The sequence below is a fragment of the Gopherus flavomarginatus genome, chromosome 8 (genome assembly GCF_025201925.1).
Source record: "Gopherus flavomarginatus isolate rGopFla2 chromosome 8, rGopFla2.mat.asm, whole genome shotgun sequence".
NCBI classification, from domain to species: domain Eukaryota; kingdom Metazoa; phylum Chordata; order Testudines; family Testudinidae; genus Gopherus; species Gopherus flavomarginatus.
Window position 1 is genome coordinate 105,985,985 of NC_066624.1, and position 20,987 is coordinate 106,006,971.

General features: G+C 44.6%; 1 protein-coding gene across 1 annotated transcript; it reads right to left on the reverse strand.

Annotated features, from left to right (window-relative positions):
• Positions 1-773: 773 nt before the first annotated feature.
• Positions 774-19,246, reverse strand: FETUB (fetuin B). The gene is made up of 7 exons (XM_050964293.1): positions 19,025-19,246; positions 14,167-14,277; positions 12,452-12,539; positions 8,012-8,178; positions 6,799-6,912; positions 2,019-2,108; positions 774-1,331 (listed from the first exon to the last, which is right to left on the reverse strand). Exons 1-7 carry the CDS (start codon positions 19,244-19,246, stop codon positions 774-776), a joined length of 1,350 nt encoding a protein of 449 aa, XP_050820250.1.
• Between the last annotated feature and the right edge of the window lie 1,741 nt (positions 19,247-20,987).

Sequence of the window (20,987 nt, forward strand, 5' to 3'; positions counted from 1 at the left end):
TTTACACTCTTTTGCCCAAGTGTAAGTGGTGGCACAAGATGCCAGGCAATGGAGAATTGGGGTTATGAGTTTCAGAGCAGTCTAAAGGATTTAGGCACATCTCTTCCAAATGTGTGTCTAAATCCCTTAGATTGCTTTGAAACTCTCAGCTTGGACTGCCGGTGTTATTATGGAGGAGTTAAGCTGGAAATCATCAAAAGAACCCTAGTTTTTAGCACCAGATGATACACCATAACAGGATCTTCTTCCCTATTTACAGACTATTGCCATACTCAGCCAGTGTTCTGCTACTAGTGTTTCTGGAACACTGAATAGCTAGCATGCCCAGGTTTCACATGCTCAAAGGTCTGTGAGCAGTAATGTTGAGACTAGCCAGGGTGCTGTCCAACTTGGACTCCTGCTAGCATCCACTAACAGATGTTAGGGGAACTCAACCTGCACCTTTTCAAGGTGGCAATAGATGTTGCTTAGTATGCTCTTTCCTGAGACATTCGGACTGTATCTGTCCAGCATTCTGCCTTCTTCAGGCTACCATGCCTTGGTCACTGCTCTACAACTGCCCTTCACTAATGCTCTACCCTGTAGGGAAAAGCCAGTGTTTGACCCAAAATTCTCTTGCTGGAAAATGCCTAATAAAATTCTTTATCATAATCAGTCCCTAAGATCACTGTAAGCCAACTCAACACCAGAGATCATAACTGTAAAGAAAATTTTATTTATTGAAAGTTTTTACACGCCAATAGGAAACATGAACTTTATTCAGTCACAGTTTGTCATGGTGATACTGCTATTTTGACAGGGTTTCTGGGAAGCAAAGGGAGGATGATGAAATTAACAAACTTGGGCTCTCCTGGGCACGCATCTGATTGCAAAGGACCTTCAGGGAAAGGGAGAATGGCTGGGCCAGTAGCAGGCTTGGTCAAGCCTGGCTTTCCTTCTGACGTGTCTGTCTGAAGCTTTTTCACATCAGCGACACCATGTGTGTCTGAAGGGGCTGGCACTGGGTTTGCCTTCTCCGGGGGAACAGGCTTTCCATCTATATGTTCCTTCTGATTTTCTGGTAAGGTGTGGAGAGACACATGCTCCTCTTTAGGAGGGAGAACTTTAACCCAACCCACTGTTTTTGCCAGATGTGGGGAGAAGTGACTGGCTTCAGAAGGGGAAGGATGCCGATGCTCATGTCCATGCCCTTGCTTATGCTCATGCTTGTGGGGGTGCTGGTTCTCCTTCCTTCTATGGTGGTGACGATGTTCATGGCTTTCATCGTCATCTTGATCGTGTTTTTGAGATCTACGGCCAGGGTGCTGCTCCCGTTCTCCAAGGGCAGGAGCCTGAATTGGCAAATAGCAAATACATGCATATATTAGAGGTACGTAAAAACCTTTCTCTGATATAAAGAAAGGCTCAGACCTAGTCTCTACTCAGGATCCGTCTGAATTCCAGCTGTCAGTGCCAGCCATTGATGCAAATGCACTAGTTAAAACTCCTGTGGTAGACAAGCAAAGCAGCTGCAGTACATAGGGGAGATTACTCTTGCTTGGAAGCAGGGTAATTCAGCTATTTCTTAATTTCACTCTCCTGCTATTATTATTATGATTCTTGCTTTAGTTTTGTAAATGTATTTGCTTTGTAAAGCGTTTGGGATACAGCTTGGTTTAATGACTATGGGTATGTCTACACTGCAATCTGAGGTGTGACTGCAGCACGGGTAAACATATCTGAGCTAACTTTGATCTAGCTAGCTTGAATAACAATAGCAGTGAGGTCACGGGCACATGGACTGTATAAATCTGCTTAGGACCCTGGGCGGAGGCTGCTGAAATTGTATTGTATTGCCTTTTTTCACCATCTGGCAATGAATGATCCTCTTATAACAAGTGAGTTTCTTTCTGATTTCCCTCATGCATGCAGTCCATTACTTTGTGAATAATCCTAACACAGAATGATCAGACGTTATTCATTCTAATTTTATTTTATAAAGGACCTTTTCGCAAAGTTTTAGCTGGATGGAGACATACCTGTGGATCATAGATTTCGCAGGATATGCTGACAAACTGATGATGATCAATTTGACTATCTATTACAGTGCCTTTGCAGAGACCAGTGTGCTGGAAAAAGAAATGGCTAATTAGGAAAAGTGAGCATCAAACCACATTGCATCACTAATATTTAGATTTTAAGATTATAAAATAGGAGATTATGAAAGTCCAACCAGATTTAGCGCCACAAATACAGATGTATAGCTAGTGCAAACTTTTGATTTTTGTGCTGGCAAAGTTACCTAGGAGGACAGATTTCCCAGATGATTTTTTTATTATCTCTGAGTAGGATTAGATGACATGAGGATAAAAATGCTGACAGCTGCCTGTGCACCATCTACACTAACTCTGTTGTTATTACCAGTGTGGAAATGCTTTGGTGATGGGGACGTTTTCAGAAAATGCCATTAGAGGCCAGGCCTATAAAAGAGTATTAGATTACAGTTCTCAGAGAAAAAAATCTCTGTTCACACTTATCAAGGAAACCTTGGTAGAATACCATGCATCCGACGAAGTGGGTATTCACCCACGAAAGCTCATGCTCCAATACGTCTGTTAGTCTATAACAGGGGTCGGCAACCTTTCAGAAGTGCTGTGCCGAGTCTTCATTAATTCACTCTAATTTAAGGTTTCGCATGCCGGTAATACAGTTTAATGTTTTTTAGAAGGTCTCTCTTGATAAATCTCTATATTTTATAACTAAACTAGTGTTGTATTGTAAAATAAACAAGGTTTTCAAAATGTTAAAGAAGCTTCATTTAAAATGAAATTAAAATGTTGATCTTACGCCGCCGGCCCACTCAGCCCGCTGCTGATCTGGGGTTCTGTTCACCGAGGCTGGCAGCGGGCTGAGCGAGACCTATGGCCGGGACCCCAGCTGGCAAGGGTCTGGCAGCCAACCCCAGACCAGCAGTGGGCTGTGCGGGGCTGGCATCCGGGACCCCAGTCTGGCAGTGGACTGAGCGGCTCAGCCCACTGCCGCTCAGGGGTTCCATCCGCCGGCTCCTGCCAGCCAGGATCCCGGCTGCCGGACCCGCTCAGCCCAGTGCCGGTCTGGGGTCCCAGCCCCGCCCACATACAGTGGGTACCTACCTTCTCCTTGGTTCTGGCCATTCTCTTCCTCTCTCTGCACTGAGCTGAGGGTGGGAGTGCACTGAGCACAGGGCTGGGGGTGAAGGGTCGGGACAGGAGCTAAAATGAGGGAGGGGGCTGAGGGTTGGGGCAGGAGGTTCAGGGGTGGTGCACTTACCTGGGCAGCTCCCATTTGATGCGAGAGGTGCAGGTGGGAATGTGTGGGGGGGTGCAGGAGCTCCCATTTGATGCTCTGGGTGGGGGTGGGGATGTGGCAAGTGCATGGGGTGTGGGGGGGCTGGGGATGTGGGGGGGTGCAAGAATCATGGCAGAGGGTTGGGGGCAGAGGGCTGGAGTCAGGGCTGGGGGCTGGGTATGTGGGAGGGGTGCAGGTGTCAGGGCAGACGGGGGCTGGGTATGTGGGGGGCTGCCAGAGTCAGGGCTAGGGTTGTGCGAGGGGGAGGGATGAAGGAGTCAAGCAGAGGGCTGGGTGTATATGAGGGAGGTACAGGGCTCAGGGCAGGGGCCTGTGGGGTTTGCATAGGTGTGAGGCTCAGGGCAGAGGGCGGGGTGTGTGTGTAGGGGGGTCAGGGCTCAGGGGAGAGGGCTGGGTGACTGCCCCCTTAAGAACTCCCAACTCCCCTGCTCCTTGTCCCCTCACTACCCTCTCCTGGGACCCCTGCGCCCAACTGCCTCCCAGGACCCCACCCCCTATCTAAGCCTCTCTGTTCCTTGTCCCCTGACTGGATCCTACCCCCTACCTGTCCCCTGACTGCCCCGATCCTTATCCACACCCACGCCCCCAGCCAGACCCCTGGGACTCCCATGCCTATCCAACCACTCCCCACCCCCCGACAGGACCCTCAGAACTTCCGACCCATCCAACCCCCACTGCTCCCAGCCTGCCCCAACCCCTCTCCACACCCCTGCCTCCTGACAGGACCCCCAGAACTCCCGACTCATCCAACCCCCCACCCCAGCTCCTTGTCCCCTGACCACCCCCTCCAGAGACCCCCCCACCCTAACTGCCCCCCTCAGGACCCTCCTTGCTCCAGGTCCTCTAACTGCCCTGACCCCTAGCCCCCGCCTGCCCCCCCACAAACCCCGGGACTCCCATGCCCCATCCAACCCCCCCTGCTCCCTGACTGCCCCCTCCAGAAACCCCTGCCCTTTGCCATCTTCCCCTGGGATCCCACCCCGGGATCCCACCCCCCATCTAACCCCCCCTGCTCCCTGTCCCCTGACTGCCTCCATCCCTTATCCAACCCCCCATGGCCCTGGACTCCTTACCATGAGGCTCCACGCAGAGCTAGATACGCTGCTCCGTGGGAGCACACAGCCGCCCCTCAGAGCGCTGTGCACACGGCAGCAGAGCTCCGATTGAACGAGGAGCATTTCTGCCTCCCCGCAGAGCCAAACACTTCCCTGCGGGAGTGTGCAGCCCCAACCCCCAGAGCACTGCTGTCATAAACAGATAGCTAAGGGTTAATGTCTCTTTCACCTGAAGCACCTGACCAGAGGACCAATCAGGAAACCGGATTTTTTCAACTCTGGGTGGAGGGAATTGAGTGTCTGAGTCTTTTGTCTGTCTGCCTGCTTTCTCTGAGCTTTGGAGAAGTAGTTTCTACTTTCTAGTCTTCTGTTTCTAAGTGTAAGGACAAAGAGATCAGATAGTAAGTTATATGGTTTCTTTTCTTTGGTATTTGCATGAATATAAGTGCTGGAGTGCTTTAATTTGTATTCTTTTTGAATAAGGCTGTTTATTCAATATTCTTTTAAGCAATTGACCCTGTATTGTATCATCTTAATACAGAGAGACCATTTGTATGTATTTTTCTTTCTTTTTATATAAAGCTTTCTTTTAAGACCTGTTGGAGTTTTTCTTTACTTCAGGGAAATTGAGTTTGTACTCACCAGGGAATTGGTGGGAGGAAAAAATCAGGGGAGATCTGTGTGTTGGATTTGCTAGCCTGATTTTGCATTCCCTCTGGGGGAATAGGAAAGTACTTTTTGTTTCCAGGATTGGGAACAGAGAGGGGGAGTCCCTCTGTTTGGATTCACAGAGCTTGTGTCTGTGTATCTCTCCAGGAGCACCTGGAGGGGGGAAGGGAAAAAGGATTATTTCCCTCTGTTTTGAGACTCAAGGGATTTGGGTCTTGGGGTCCCCAGGGAAGGTTTTCAGGGGGACCAGCGTGCCCCAAAACACTCTAATTTTTTGGGTGGTGGCAGCAGGTACCAGGTCCAAGCTGGTAACTAAGCTTGGAGGTTTTCATGCTAACCCCCATATTTTGGACGCTAAGGTCCAAATCTGGGACTAAGGTTATGACAACTGCGCATGCGGCGGCAGGGCTCCAGGGGAGGGGAGAAGGTGGGAGAGGGGCTGGCAGATTGCTGCGCTTGGCCCAGCGCTCCGGCCCAGGAGCACGGACCCTGCGGCTTGCCGCGCCGGGAGAGTGGGGCCATTTGCCCACCCCGTGCGCACGGCTATGCTTCTGCTCACTGCCCCCGCGGGGGGAGCAGAGGGAGAGGAGAGCGGGCCGGGCTGGGCAGGATTTTTAATGGCATGCTGGAGTCCTGGCAGGCTCCAGCGTGTCATTAAAAATCGGCTCACGTGCCGTCTTTGGCACGCGTGCCATAGGTTGCCGACCCCAGGCCTATAAGGTGCCACAGGACTGTTTGCTGCTTTTACAGATTCAGACTAACACGGCCACCCTCTGATACTTGGTAGAATACTGATAGTAACAACTGTGGGCTTGTCTACATGGTGCCACAGTTCTGACTACAGGGGTCTGAACTGTAGAGTGTTCTGATGTGCTGCTCTCTAACTTCCTCATGTGGATCCTGCTGGTGTGAACGAAAAGATATCTAGTGCATGTGAATGCAGTCCTGTTTGGAATGGGACTACATCAGTGCAAACTAGCTGCCTTTTAGGTCATGCCAGCAGGGTCTACATGGGGCAATGAGATCACAACACGTTAGAGCTCTCTACAGTTCACACCCCTGTAGTCTGAATTACAGTGCCATGTAGACAAGCCCTAGATTTACACATACTGGTAGGCAGTACAGTTCTAATCTCAGTGCAGGCCAAGGTTAAGAGAACAGAACCGATTGGCTAATGTGCTAATTTAACCTTTCAGATATCTCCAAGTTCCTTTTTCTAATTGCTAAAGGTTTTCTATATTTGACTTCTTGAGCACAATGTACATATACTTGTATGTATTCTTTATAATTCATTATTTGTGGCTGCTTGTACTGAAGAAGCCCTTGAGAACTAATAACTTTTGCAAAGCACTAGCTACTCTGCTCATTCTGTACTGTATTTTTCTGTGCCATTCATGTTCATACACTTCTGGACAGTTATCCAGAACTTTATCTGGGATACTTGTCTTAAACTGTAAACAATTTGAGCAGAAACTGTTTTCAGTTCTGTTTGTCCAGCCCCTAGCACAATGGGATCCTAATCCATGACTAGAGCTCGGAGGTTCTACATTAATATAAATAATAAATAATAATCATATATAGGGCTTGATCCAAAGTCCAGTGAAGCCAATGAAAAGACTCCCATTGACTTCAGTGGGCTTTGGATCACGTTCATAAAGAAGAAAAACAGAAGATGATATGCAAAATGCTTAATGCAAAAATCATAATATCCACAAAGTTATGTATTTTTGCAAACAGAATTACTTACAGCCAATTCAGATGAGAGGGGCTTGCACTTGGAGACATCAGCAATGGATTCATTTTTGGAGCAGGATGTCTCCTGAATTGTAAACTCTACAAAGTGTGAAGGACCAACGACCCACTGTGAAAGTTTTGTATGAGAAGAGAGAGAGAGAGAGAGAGAGAGAGAGAGAGAGAGAGCATTGACTGTTAATTTTAACCTTTGCAAATTTGCCAGCAAGAGGAAAAGAAATTCATAATCCCAATCCTGCACCTTTTACGTTGAATGCAAAATTCCCATGAACAACAGAGGGAGTAGGGTTAGACTTCTGAGTTTGTTAGCTGTATTGCAGGAGAATATATTTTCCATATTCTCTGAATGCTGCCCTACAGCCTGATCCTTACCTTTTTACAGAATTGCCACTGAAGTATCACTCTAGCTCATGCATCAGTCAAAGCTGAAACTAGATTAAAATGCTTGTTTTCTTTAAAATACTATTGATACTTGATATTTACACAGAGACTTTCATCCAAAGATCTTCATTGTGGCTCAACCAACTTTTTATCTATAGGTATCACTTGACCCTGTCCTGAAATGCAGCCACTTCTGGGTTGAAAAATGGAAAAATGTAAACAGCACACAGTGTGGCCTGCAATATGCAAAAAGTCTGACTAAGATGACCATGACGGTCCCTTCTGACCTTAAAGTCTATGAGTAACACTACACAACTGTTACAGACAGAGAGTGAAGACTATCCAGTTGAAACGAATTTTAGAGAGGCAAGATATAATTGTGAGGAACACATGGAATTAACCAGGACACTGATAATTAGCACCTTCTCACTGTGCAATGATATTTTAAATTATGTTTAAGCTTATTTGGTGAGTTGCAGGTGTGCACAGAAAGGGACCTCTATGCTACACTAAATACTTTATCATCTGGGCCTTTTGTTAGAGGTAGGCCTGAATCAAAAGCCCAGGGGCAAATTGCCAGCAGGGACAATGACTATGGAGTTCAAACTAGCTCTGAATTTTGTAAATGGCTCTTCTCTCTATAATAAGATGAATCAAAGCCACAGATCTACACAGCCTCAAACTTTGAAGGGTTCAGAATCCTATCCTGAACCAACTGTTGGTGCTAAAGCCCATCTTTGCACCTGATAGAGCAACTTGTAAAAAGTGCAGCAGTTGTATCACTGCTTTCCAGGGCCTAAAGTGGGCTATATGAATCTCAGCCTTACCTGCATTGAAGCTTTGGTAACATTGAGGACAGAAAAATGATGAACTTGCTGACTTTCCTTGTTGAATTTGGCCAGGCTCACAACAGCAGTTTCCAGATACTTGGGCTCCGTTGGACAGCCAGGGACTGGACAGTCAGGGCAAATCCTTAAAAATGAGCTTGATGGAACTTTGTAGAAAATAACAAATACACGTTGATAAGATAGGTTTCAAAACACTACAGTTCCATTGACAGCTATAGGTAAGTAGGCAGGTTGGTGCGCATATTTCGTGCTTATTTATTTCTTTAGGGCTTCAAGCCCCGCCCCACACATGCCCTTGGCATTTCAAACAACAATATTTGATACAAAGCTTATAGCCATTGCCTAGTAGTTGAACTGTCATGTGACACACACCCTCCACAAATCAACCCCCACAAATCCACCTCATCAGCTCGCCCCCTCACCAAACACTGTCACTCTGGAGCAGTGGTTCTCAACCTATTTACAATTGGGGCCACATATGCAGCTCTATGTGTTATGTGGACTGCATCTACACAATATATTTTCTACCAGTATGGTCCTGAGACTGTCACATGGGTTGCAGCTGTGTGCTGGTTGGGCTGCAAGCAGCCTGTGGGTTGAGAACCACTACTCTGGTGACTCTGATGGCTTTTGCCTGAGAGTTCCCCACCCCACTGCTTAGAGAGAGGTTGCAATGGCACAAAGGGCTCAGAATCCCTGCTCTGCTTGGCAGCCAACCAAAGAAAGCCCTTAAAGTGTGCAGCTCTAGCCAGGGAAGGGCATATAGCCAGAGCACCCAGAGGATCTAATTGGCAGTCTCCATCACCAAGGCTCCCTTAGAGCACCAGATGCACTTTAAAGTTTATTTCTCCTCCTGGAAACGGCAGAGAAGATAGTGGTGCAACACCCCTTGCATTTCCCTTGGGGGTGCCTCCCATGCACCCCATACATACACATCATCCCCCCTCACAGAGGGCTGTGGTCCCTGTTGGCAATTTGCACCCCCTGCATCAATGGGGGCATATCAAACCCAGAGTTTGTAACTTATTGAGAAATGTCAATAGATGAGCCCAAACCCTAATGTTCCAATCTGGGTGTTTGATTCAGCCCATTATAGACCTAAGAGTCAGTCGTGAAGGTCAGATCTAGATACAGACACTGGCAAAGATCAGGAGTGTTATATCTGTGGTTTTGGCTTGGACTCATCTCTAGTGTGAAAAGTCTATCAGGGCAGATGCTCCAACGGGAACGAAGAGATACTGGGAAGTGGGTCTCTCCAAAGCTCTTGTGGCATCATCCTGATGGATTTCCCGCAGAAAAATGAAAATGTGAAAAACACCCCTGAAGAGAGTGACATAAATGGAAGTTTTGCCTGAATATGGGTGAAGGATCCCACCTACTTTTGTTTAGCAGAAACATCATGAAATAACACTAGTAATTTGGGGGGAGTTTGCTGTCCCATGTCCAGTGCTGTCCCATGCCATATTGATTACCAGAGGATACATGCTGGAAATAATAATAATACATTTCATTTTTCTGCAGCATGCTAGGTGCTTTTCAGAAATATTCAATAATCTCAATTGAAATATGAGAAACAATGCGTTTAGTGGTTAAAACAGGAAACTTAGAATGAGGAGAAAAGGGTTCTACTCCCAACTCTGTCACTAACTAGTTATAGGATCTTAGATAAATTGCTTTGTCTCCCTGCTTAGTCTCTTTCCCTAATAGTAAAATTGGGATTATGATATTTAGCTGCTTTTGTAAAGCATTTGGATGTCCTTGGATGAAAGAAACTGTGTCGATGCAAAGGAATTGCATCATATTCAAAGTGCCATGCCAAATGCACATGTAAAAAGTCCTTCATCCTCTTTTCAGTTCAAAGTCAGGACCTGTCTAGTTATGTGTACCCACGTTGCAGTGCCGCAACAAGGGCGAGGCGAGTGAGGCACTTGCCTCTGGCGTGCAAAGCGGAGGGGCGCAGCTCTACCGTGATCAGCAGCACTTCAGTGGCACCTCTACTGCTGCCGCTTATTCGGCGGCAATTTGGCAGCGGGTCTCTGAATCCCTCTCGGAGGGAAGGACTTGCCACCAAAAGGACCTGCCACCGATTTGCCGCTGCTGCTTCATTCATTCTTCAGCGGCACTGCGGCGGCGGGTCCTTCTTTGTGAGAGGGACTCAGCGACCCGCCACTGAATTGCCGCAGAAGGGCATGGAGCCGGCCCTTGCCTCGGGTGCAAAAATTCCTTGTTACGGCTCTGCCATGTTGGTCCTAAAAGTCCTCAATATCAACAGCTTGTATCCTTCTGCCCTGAGAAAGTGAGGTAGGGCAGATGCCATTGAGAGGAAATTACCATGAAACACCATGATGCCATTTTTACAGTCACTTGTTAGAGTAGAGCCACATTTTAAGTAGAGCCCTGCACAGATACAAAATTTGTATCTGCATCTGATCCATGATCCACAAAAATGGTCCCTGGATATCTGTAGATTTGCTGGGCTCTATTTTAAGCATTAAGAACATAAGAACTGCTTATTAATTTCATTTGGTGGCCCCTCGTTCTTGTGTTATGAGGAGTAAATAACACTTCCTTGTTTTCTTTCTCCACACCAGTCATGATTCTATAGACTTCTAACATATCCCCCCTTAGTTGCCTCTTTTCCAAGCTGAAAAATCCCAGTCTTATTAATCTCTCCTCATATGGCAGCCGTTCCATACCCCTAATAATGTTTGCTGCCCTTTTCTGAACCTCTTCCAATTCCAATATACCTTTTTTGAGATGGGGCGACCACATCTGCATGTATTATTCAAGATGTGGGCATACCATGGATTTATATAGCGGCAATATGATATTTTTTGTCTTATTATCTATCCCTTTCTTGATGATTCCCAACATTCTGTTCACTTTTTTGACTGCCACTGCACATTGAGTGGATGTTTTCAGAGAACTATCCACAATGACTCCAAGATCTCTTTCTTGAGTGGTAACAGCTAATTTAGGCCCCATCATTTTATATATATAGTTGAGATTATGTTTTCCAATGTGCATTACTTTGCATTTATCAACACTGAATTTTGTCCACCATTTTGTTGCCCAGTCACCCAGTTTTGAGAGATCCTTTTGTAGCTCTTCACAGTCTGCCTGGGACTTAAGTATCTTGAGTAGTTTTGTATCAGCTGTGAATTTTGACACCTCATTGTTTACTCCTTTTTCTCAGATCATTTATGAATATGTTGAATAGGACTGGTCCCAGCACAGACCCCTGGGAGACACTACTATTTACCTCTCTCCATTCTGAAAACTGACCATTTATTTCTAACCTTTGTTTCCTATCTTTTAACCCGTTACCAGTCCATGAGAGAACCTTCCTTCTTATCCCATGACTACTCACTTTGCTTAAGAGCCTTTGGTGAGGGACCTTGTCAAGGCTTTCTGAAAATCTAAATACACTATATCCACTGGATCCCCCTTATCTACGTGCTTGTTGACCCCCTCAGATAATTCTAGTAGATTGGTGAGGCATGATTTCCCTTTACAAAAACCATGTTGACTCTTCCCTAACAAATTATGTTTATCTATGTGTCTGACAATTTTGTTCTTTACTATCGTTTCAACCAATTTGCTCAGTACTGAAGTCAGGCTTACCTCCCTGTAATTGTCGCGATCACCTCTGGAACCCTTTCTGAATTGGCATCACATTAGCTATCCTCCAGTCATTTGGTACAGAAGCTGATTTAAATGATAGGTTACAGACTACGGTTAGTAGTCCTGCAATTTCACATTTGAGTTCCTTCAGAACTCTTGGGTGAATACCATCTGGTCCTGGTGACTTATTACTGTTTAGTTTATCAATTAGTTCCAAAACCTCCTCTAATGACATCTCAGTCTGGGACAGTTCCTCAGATTTGTCACCTAAAAAAATATCTCAGGTTTAGAAATCTCCCTCACATCCTCAGCTGTGAAGACCGATGCAAAGAATTCATTTAGTTTCTCTGCAATGGCCTTATCATCCTTGAGTGCTCCTTTAGCATCTTGATTGTCCAGTAGCCCCACTGCTTGTTTAGCAGGCTTCCTGCTTCTGATGTACTTAAAAAATTGTTTGCTGTTACTTTCTGAGTCTTTGGCTAATTACTCTTCAAATTCTTTTTTGGCCTTTCTAATTATATTTTTACACTTCATTTGCCAGAGTTTATGCTCCTTTGTATTTTCCTCACTAGGATTTAACTTCTACTTTTTAAAGGATGCCTTTTTGCCTCTCACTGCTTGTCTTACTTTGTTGTTTAGCCATGGTGGCTCTGTTTTGATTCTCTTACTGTATGTTTTAATTTTGGATATACATTTAAGTTGAGTCTCTATTATGGTGTCTTTAAAAAGTTTCCATGCAATCCTTCCATGCTCCCCCAATATTTTATTATAAGAAACATATTAAGAATAACATACCTGGCTGTAAAGTGCACTCATAGCTATGTAGGTGAACAATTCTCCTTGGCTTGTTAATGTAGAGGGTTGCTTTACACTGTCCAAAAACCTTAAGAAATATAAATATGTGCTGTGACTGTAGGCGGAATTTAGTTTTGCAACCTGTCAGTAGCCACAGAGCCTCTAAACAGTGCATTCTTCTTCATACAGTTATATAATTCTTTACAAAGACAGATTTTGCATTAGTGTTCAGTTGAGAATTAACACGTTTGTCACCTGAAAAGACTTTTGAGAAATAAAAAGCCAGATCCTCTGCTGGTATAAATCAACATAATTCTATTGACTTCAGTGGAGCTATGCTCATTTACACCAGTTTAGAATCTGACCAGGAGGTTCAGATTCTCAGCTGACCACTAAATATAGCTGAGAAGAGGGAGCACAAAGGAGCATCCTGATCATAGGGCTGGTGTTACATCTGCACACTGCCAGTTAGCTGCCCAGCCTCCCCTACTTCTTCTGGCAACTGGGGATTGCTGGGGTGCACTGGCACATTTCCTTTTCCCGGGCTTTGCCCCCTCCACTGGGGACCTTGAGGGGTGTATAGACAGAACCATCTGAAAACAGCTGGAGCTCAGCACAGTGGAAATGCCCCACCCACTCCTGCTATCTTCCAGCCATGAGTCTGACCCTTTTCCATGCTGTGTTGGTAGCAAGGAGGGGGAATGGCATAAAAGTCTGTACATCAGCTCTATGGTACTGGAGGATCACCCTCACGCTACAGTGAGCCTGGGTTGATTACGCTGGCTTTAGAATGAGTTTATACCAGCAGTATTAAAATAATCTTACCCAGTACGTTCATCCTATCAGTGACTTTAAATGTTAATGCTCAGGTGGCCTCTTCAGAATTTCCCTTTGTGGGATCAAGGCTGGGAGCTTCAGAAATCTTCTGATGAATAGTGTCCATTGGGGGCCACTCACCCTTCACTGTTTCTCCCTTTGTGGAGGGCTCCAGAGGTATAAAAGAGGTGGAACCCAACCGCCCATCAGTTCCTTCTAACTGCCAAAGGAGCTGCTGTGATGGTCAGGAAATTTTTATTTTTGAATTTCAGGTTTTTGTTTAAAAAAATTAAAACCGCTTGACAAAAACCAAACATTTTAGTTTGTTTATTTTTAACCAAAACCTGAATATTTTCATCAGATGCTAAAACAGTCTTTCATGCAAAATTCCTTTCCCATGAAAATATTTTGTCAAAAATGTGTTGACTGGTTCTAGCAGAGAGCCCAGGTTGCTTGCTGCATCTGTGAGGCTTAACTTGTTGTTTGTTCTTTCTCTTTACTTTTTCAGGCCTTTAGTTAGTTAGATTGTCAGAACAAAAAAAAGCATTAAGATGAGTAAAGTGAGTCTCTCTCATTTCGCCTTTGTCAGGCTATTTTCAGAGAAACCCTTACAGGAATTCTAAACATGCATATTTACCAGTAGCTGCTTATTAGATCTGGTTGGAAAAAAGTTGTAGAAATTTTGAATTTGAGAACTCTTATAAAGTGGTTGGAAAACAGTGAAATATTTTCATGGAAATGTTTTACAAATATTTTGTATTAAAAAGTTACAAATTTTTAACCAGCTGACAACTTATAAAAACCATCTGTGCAAGGATCTTTGCTTCCTTCAAAAGTACGTGAGCCACACGCTCCCATGTACACTTAAATCTAAAAATAAATAAATAAAACATCCTTACAGTTTCATGCATAGCTCTGTTTGTACAATTCTTCCACAACCTTCTGCTGAGTACATGGCATTCAGTTTCTATGACATCCAAGGTGAGATAGAAGACAGAACCAGTGATTTTCTAAACACAGCAGAAAAGGGGTTATGTCACAATTTCACCCGTCACGAAGAAAAGAGAACAACGAGGGATAGACAAATGTCAAAAAGTTCATTCAAGCACCCTCAAAAGAGCTGGAAATGTTGTGGGTCAAATCTTCAGCTAGTGTAAATCAGCATATGCCAGCTGAGGATCTGGCCTGTAAAACATGCTGTCTTGAAATATGTCTAATGCTTCCAGCCCTCAGTGAGGTCAGAATTATTGCAAGAACAGCCTTTCTTTGAGTTATTTTCACACTTCTTGTTCTGATGCCAGCCAGAACCCAAGAATGAGGATGAACCATGGTAATGGGAAATTGTTTTTAAAATAGTTAACAGAACTTTATGGTTTGGTTGAAATTTAGGTCTGTTCTAATTTTAGTGAAAACAAAAAAATTATCTACAGGTATGTTGTGTCAGTAAATAATGTACATTGTTGAAGTTGAAGTTTCCTAGCATGCATGGGGCATATGACATCAAAAGCATGCTACAGGATAGCGCACTGGACTGGGACTCAGGAGACCTAGATTCTATTCCTTGCTTGGCCCTGGCCTGCTGGGGGACCTTGGACAAGTCATTTCCCTCCTCTGTGCCCAAGTTTCCCATCTGTAAAATGTGATATTGATACCGATCTCTCTGGTAAAGTGCTTTGGAGATCCACTGAAGGAAAAGCAGCAAAGAATCCTGTGGCACCTTATAGACTAACAGATGTTTTGGAGCATGAGCTTTCGTGGGTGAATACCCACTTCGTCAGATGCATGCATGCATGTATTCACCCACGAAAGCTCATGCTCCAAAACGTCTGTTAGTCTATAAGGTGCCACAGGATTCTTTGCTGCTTTTACAGATCCAGACTAACACGGCTACCCCTCTGATACTGAAGGAAAGTGCTGTATGAGAGCTAGGTATTATTATTATGGAAAGAGGCACTGCAGGCATCTCCTGTGCTTTGCCATCACTGTACAGATACACTATCATGTTTATTTGCTGCTATAAATGTTCCACTGAAAGAAAACCATCTCAATGGTTCTCCTCAGGACAATGGATGTAGTGCACATGGATTAGAGAATGCTGGTCCTTCTGTGGATGAAATCAGATGTGACTTTTACTTTGTGCATGGCACCTAGGCACTGCAATGACACACGTCTTTAAAATGTAATGGCTAGTGGCTAATTTAGATTACAGATTAGACCAGTGGTTCTCAACTGATTTACCTTTGTGGGCTGCATATTCAGCTCTCTATGTGTTATATGGGCTGGTCCACTCAATATATATATTACCTGTATGGTCCCGAGGATGTCACATGGGCCACAGCTGTGTGCTGTTTGGGCTGCGAGTTGAGAACCACTGGATTAGACAGACAGTAGAACCAGTCAAAGAGTATTTGTCAAGTTCTGCAAATTTCAGTGTTTTTTGTCTCTGTGTGCAGCATTTGGGAGCCAGATTCATTATTTTTGAATATATCTTGTCTTAGAAAAACATTCTTCTGAATATCACAGGTGAGCAGATAGGAATGGAGGGATATACAAAGAATCTGAAGTTGGTATTTGAGCTTCCAAATTAGTCACCCAAGTATTTTGCACACGCATTTTGCTGAATCACACAGTTTCGAAGCTTGGGGAATTCAGGAATATTTAAGTGCTTAAATACAATCAAACTGAACCAAAATCCTTCTCTTATCCTGCCCAAGCTCCAGTACAGGAGCAGTTCTAACAGACAGAAGGGCTATGAGTATACTGTACAGTCCATGTCAGTTTTATGTACTAACTTTCAGATGCATCAGCCTCCAGTGAGGAAAGGCTAGTTCAGGATTTATTCAGTGGTGAGCAGATCATGGAGCATTTCATTACCCTTATTTTTTATCTCATAAATAAAATTATTAAGAAGGAACTTTTTGAGATCTGTTCAGTATTGGATAATGCCTGATTTCTGTTTTCTACATAGGCATGTCCCTTGCTTTGATTCTGCTGATGCTAACACCACCCAGGGGAGAAAGTAACTTAAGGGACTTACTCGTATGCATGGCCAGGGTCCTGAGAAAGGGGCGGGGTGGTCTAAACCAGAAGATGAGAGGCCTCAGGCAGAAGGGACAGGGCCTTTAAATCCACAGACCCATTAAATCACCAATGCCACCTCGTGGCTCCGGCAGCGATTTAAAGGGCCTGGAACTCTGGCTGTGGTAGCGGCGGCCAGGAGCCATGGGCCTTTTAAATCACTGCTGGAGCCCTGGGGCTACCACAGGGCTCTGGCAGCAATTTAAAGGGCCAGGGGCTCTGGCCACTGCCAGGAGTCCAGGGCCCTTTTAAATTGCTGGCCTGGGGAAGCTGCTCCCTGCCAGTATGGTTGACTGTGTACTGGCTCTTGCCGGTACACTATACCATACCATACCGGCTTACTTTCACCTCTGACACCACCAGTCTTGGAGCCAGAAGGGAACTGGCAACCACAGGTCAGCAACTCTTGAGGGGAACAGGGGAACTGTTAAAAACAGTAAAAGAAAAAAGTAAATATGTTCCAATATCTAATGATGACAAGATCTAGTTAAAAACCTGTCACTGAAGTACATTGATCATCATTTCTTGTGATTGAAGGGCTCTGTCCTACTCCCATTTGAGTCAATGGCAAAAGTCTTAGAGTAGGATCAAGCCACAAATCAGTTAGAGGCAGATTTGAATCTGAAGGTATATTGAAAATGTTTTCATCATAGGTAGTGATCACAAAAGTGAGGGGGAAAGAGAGAGTGTGACTTTTCCACTGATTTAAAACATAGGCAAAGAAAAAGTTTCTCAATTCTTTCTGAGGAACAAAAGTGTCAATGAGATCTATTAACATTTTTGAATAACATGGCCTATTTGAATGCCCACAGTATGTTCCATTTTCACAGCGACACAAATGTGATACAGTCTCAGTAGTGCTGTTTGTGCTTTTGGCTCAGCTGCTGGGTTTAGTTGATCTATTTTGCTGTTATATACCACGTTCTGTACATTTTTTAGAAATAAAAGAGTAATAATCAGTAAAAATAACCAAACAAACCAGGATGCAAGCTATGCCTTAAAGGTAAAGTGTGAAGAGGCAATGGAAGTGAGTGAGAGACAATATTGAAAAGGAGGCCCAGATTCTCCCCTGTGCTGAGACATGCCTGGCACAGGAGGAGGGGGATGGACCCATCAGGGAGGAAGTGCCTAATGGCACATCTGCATCAGCCCTGTCATAAATTAGAGTAGCCTAGGGGCTGCTCTAATTTATGTCATCTGGCAGTAGGCCCCAGTGGACCATTCTTTAGCTGGGGATTGCCAGAGCGCACTGTGCTCTAGCCATACCCACACCATACCTCTGATATGCCGATTGTGATGGAGTCTGTTCAGGGAGTTGCACTGGTAATAGCTGTGCTGGTTCTATGCCAGCTGAGAGTGACTCCGAGTGGGAAACTCTCAGCTGACCTATTGTGGTTGCTTTCTGGTCATTTTGAGCCACCTGAGCAGTGCAAAGGGTAGAGAATCTAGCTCAACGAGCAGTGGAATATGTGTGCAACTTTATTGACCCAGTTCCTGATCACTGGTGGATACATTTAACCATGGCATCTTCCTGTGCGGGTTGCTGGAGAAGCTGTGTCTTGGTGGGTAGGAAATAGTGAGAAGTCCTAGTAGATGTGGGAGATCTTTAAATATCTGGCAATGGAATTTCTGTTCAGGTACTACACTATAGCCATTAAACAATGCAAGTGAGTGCACAGATATATCAGTGTGCAATAGAGGAAGGGAGTCTTACTACCATGGTTATACAGCACCTTACATATTGGGGCCTGGCATATTGATCCTGGCTGGGCCTCCTACATATTTTTGCAATACAAACAATAATAAATAAAATAGTCACACACAGAGATATACTTTTCCCTTAGATCTACATTTATTTTTAAATCGAGTCTGATTTTTACCTGTGAGCTGGTTTCAAAGCTCTCTTGGCAAGTCAGTCTTCAATGAGGTGAAAAAGTTCCCTGGGTCCAATACACTATTGCAGGGTTTGGCAGTCTTTCAGAAGTAGTGTGCCGAGTCTTCATTCACTCTAATTTAAGGGTTTGTGTGCCAGTAATACATTTTAACCTTTTTAGAAGGTCTCTTTCTAGAAGTCTATAATATATAACTAAATTATTGCTGTATGTAAAGTAAATAAGGGTTCAAAATGTTTAGAAGCGTCATTTAAAATTAAATTAAAATGCAGAGCCCCCCGGACTCATGGCCAGGACCCGGGCAGCGTGAGTGCCACTGAAAATCAGCTCGCATACCGCCTTCAGCACATGTTGCATAGGTTGCCTACCCCTGCACTATTGCTTTGCACTTTGTATAAGCAAGTACATCTGAGCCAAGTGGGTGTGCAATGTTATTAAATGACAATGGTGGTGGTTCACTCCCACTGGACAGATGCCAATGATGGTACTAGGTGCGTGGCCAGAGAGAATCAGATCCTCCTGCTTCCAATTGTCGTACTTGCTTTAAATTGCTCGTGTGAAATTATTTCCATTCATTTGTGGGTGAAGTTGCCACTGCTGTGAGAGTCTTAGGAAAATTTAGCTCTTCACGTTTTCTACACATAAGAATTAATTCCCAGCCTTTGTGAAATGTCTTCCTGAGCATTCACTGGTTCAAACCCACATTGCTAGGGCAACTGGACAGTATGCACAAAGTATACCTCCCTCCCCAGGACAAACACTACCCTAGAATGAGTGGGTTCCTTACCTGGGGATGTTCTTGGACGCTGAAAATTCGATAGAGACCGAGCACGTAGCCTTCTCTTTGGTTGGCATTGATCTGGCGCAGAGCCAGATCTGCAGCTGCCTCTACTGCAGAGTCATTACATGCAGGGGAAAGTAACAGAGATGGCGGTTCCACGACTGGAGGAGAGACAGCCCAGGAGCAGAGCAACTGACTGCCAAAGAGAAGCAAAATGAGCAGGGTCATTCTGCTAAGAAAACCAGTGAGGCAGATCAGAAATGCTATAACCTCTAGGAAGCCACAAGAGAGAGGCCAGGGCCAGAATAAACTTTTGAAGTGGAATCAGGCCTCTTTATATACTATGTTGTGTCCTCCTTAAACAACACACTGACCATCACCTTTAAACCTGCATACATGGCAACTGCAAACACCAAGTCAATGATTAGAACAGGAGTCGGCAACCTTTCAGAATTGATGTGCCGAGTCTTCATTTATTCACTCTACTTTAAGGTTTCTCGTGCCAGTAACATATTTTAACCTTTTTAAGAAGGTCTCTTTCTGTAAGTCTATAATAAACAACTAAACTATTGTTGTATGTAAAGTAAATAAGGTTTTTAAAATGTTTAAGAAGCTTCATTTAAAATTAAATTAAAATGCAGAGCCCCCTGGATTGGTGGCCAGGACCTGGGCAGTGTGAGTGCCACTGAAAATCAGCTCACGTGCTGCCTTCGGCATGCATGCCATAGGTTGCCTACCCCTGGATTAGAAGGTTGTACATTCAGTGTAGCTGCTTGTAGACCAAGGCCAAATTCTGCTCTTGGTTTCACATGTCCAAGATGGATTTCATTGGGCAGACCACATACATTTAACCTCACTGATTGAAATCAGTCTGTATGCGGTACTCTGAAAGCAAGATCTGTTATAAAACCAATGACCAAACTCCCACTGACTTTAACAAAAACAGGATCAGGACCAAAGTTTGGGTCACTGAATTTACACTTTTTATTTTATAAATTAAATATATATAGAAAAAATAAAATAACAAGCCTTCGTAAAACATACAGAGCCATCTGCGTTTGAGATGGAGAATGCAGACCTGCCTCACAGTAAGAGATAATATAATAATAGGGACTTGGCCTAAAAAGACCTATGGGCCATACCATGTTGCTTGTTTTTAAGCAGAACTCTCCACTGACTTCGGTGAGGAGTTATGATAATTCATTGCAGTGAGCCTGAAGTGCAAAGTGCTTCCCAAACATATAGATGGACACAGTCCCTGCCCCAACAAACTGAAATACTGTTTGTAGACATGATGCAAAATGAGATCTACTGCCATAGGTGGGAGAAGATAGGAAGATGAGTAGACAAAGGTTATCAAAATAAGGTCATGCAGTTACATGTGTTGTTACAAAGCAACTTCTCCCCAACCCACTAACGTCTCTTTCCTGGGGCTGTTGCCCTCTTACTTAGCCCACACATCCTTCTTCACTGTCTGACACCCACCTGCTGCCTGACCCTCCCAGCTCATCCCTCATCCTCTCTGTCATCATCCAACCACCTCTCCTCACTATGCAAACCTCCAGCTTTACCCCACCCTCTCCTGCCATCGACTCTCCACCCTCACTCCAGGGACCCCCCCGGCAATTCATCCTGCAAACATGCCATCCCTACCCCTGACAATCAGCGCAAGTCCCCCTCCCGTCCACATTACCGCTGATTGCGATGGCTGCTCCCATTTCCTCCTCTCTCTTCCTCACACGTGAACAGATACCTGGAATTGTCTCATTGTGGTGCTGAGGTGGAGGCAGGTGCCTATTAGCAAGACACAAGATAACCCCTATACTAATAAAAACACACAATGACATTTCTGTTAACCATGGGCCAAACCCAGCGCTGATACTGCTGTAAATTACACATCAGGCGTGAGTTGGCCAGAAACCGGGTGTACATGGTAAACTGTCTAACTGGCATTGATGAATGTAAACTT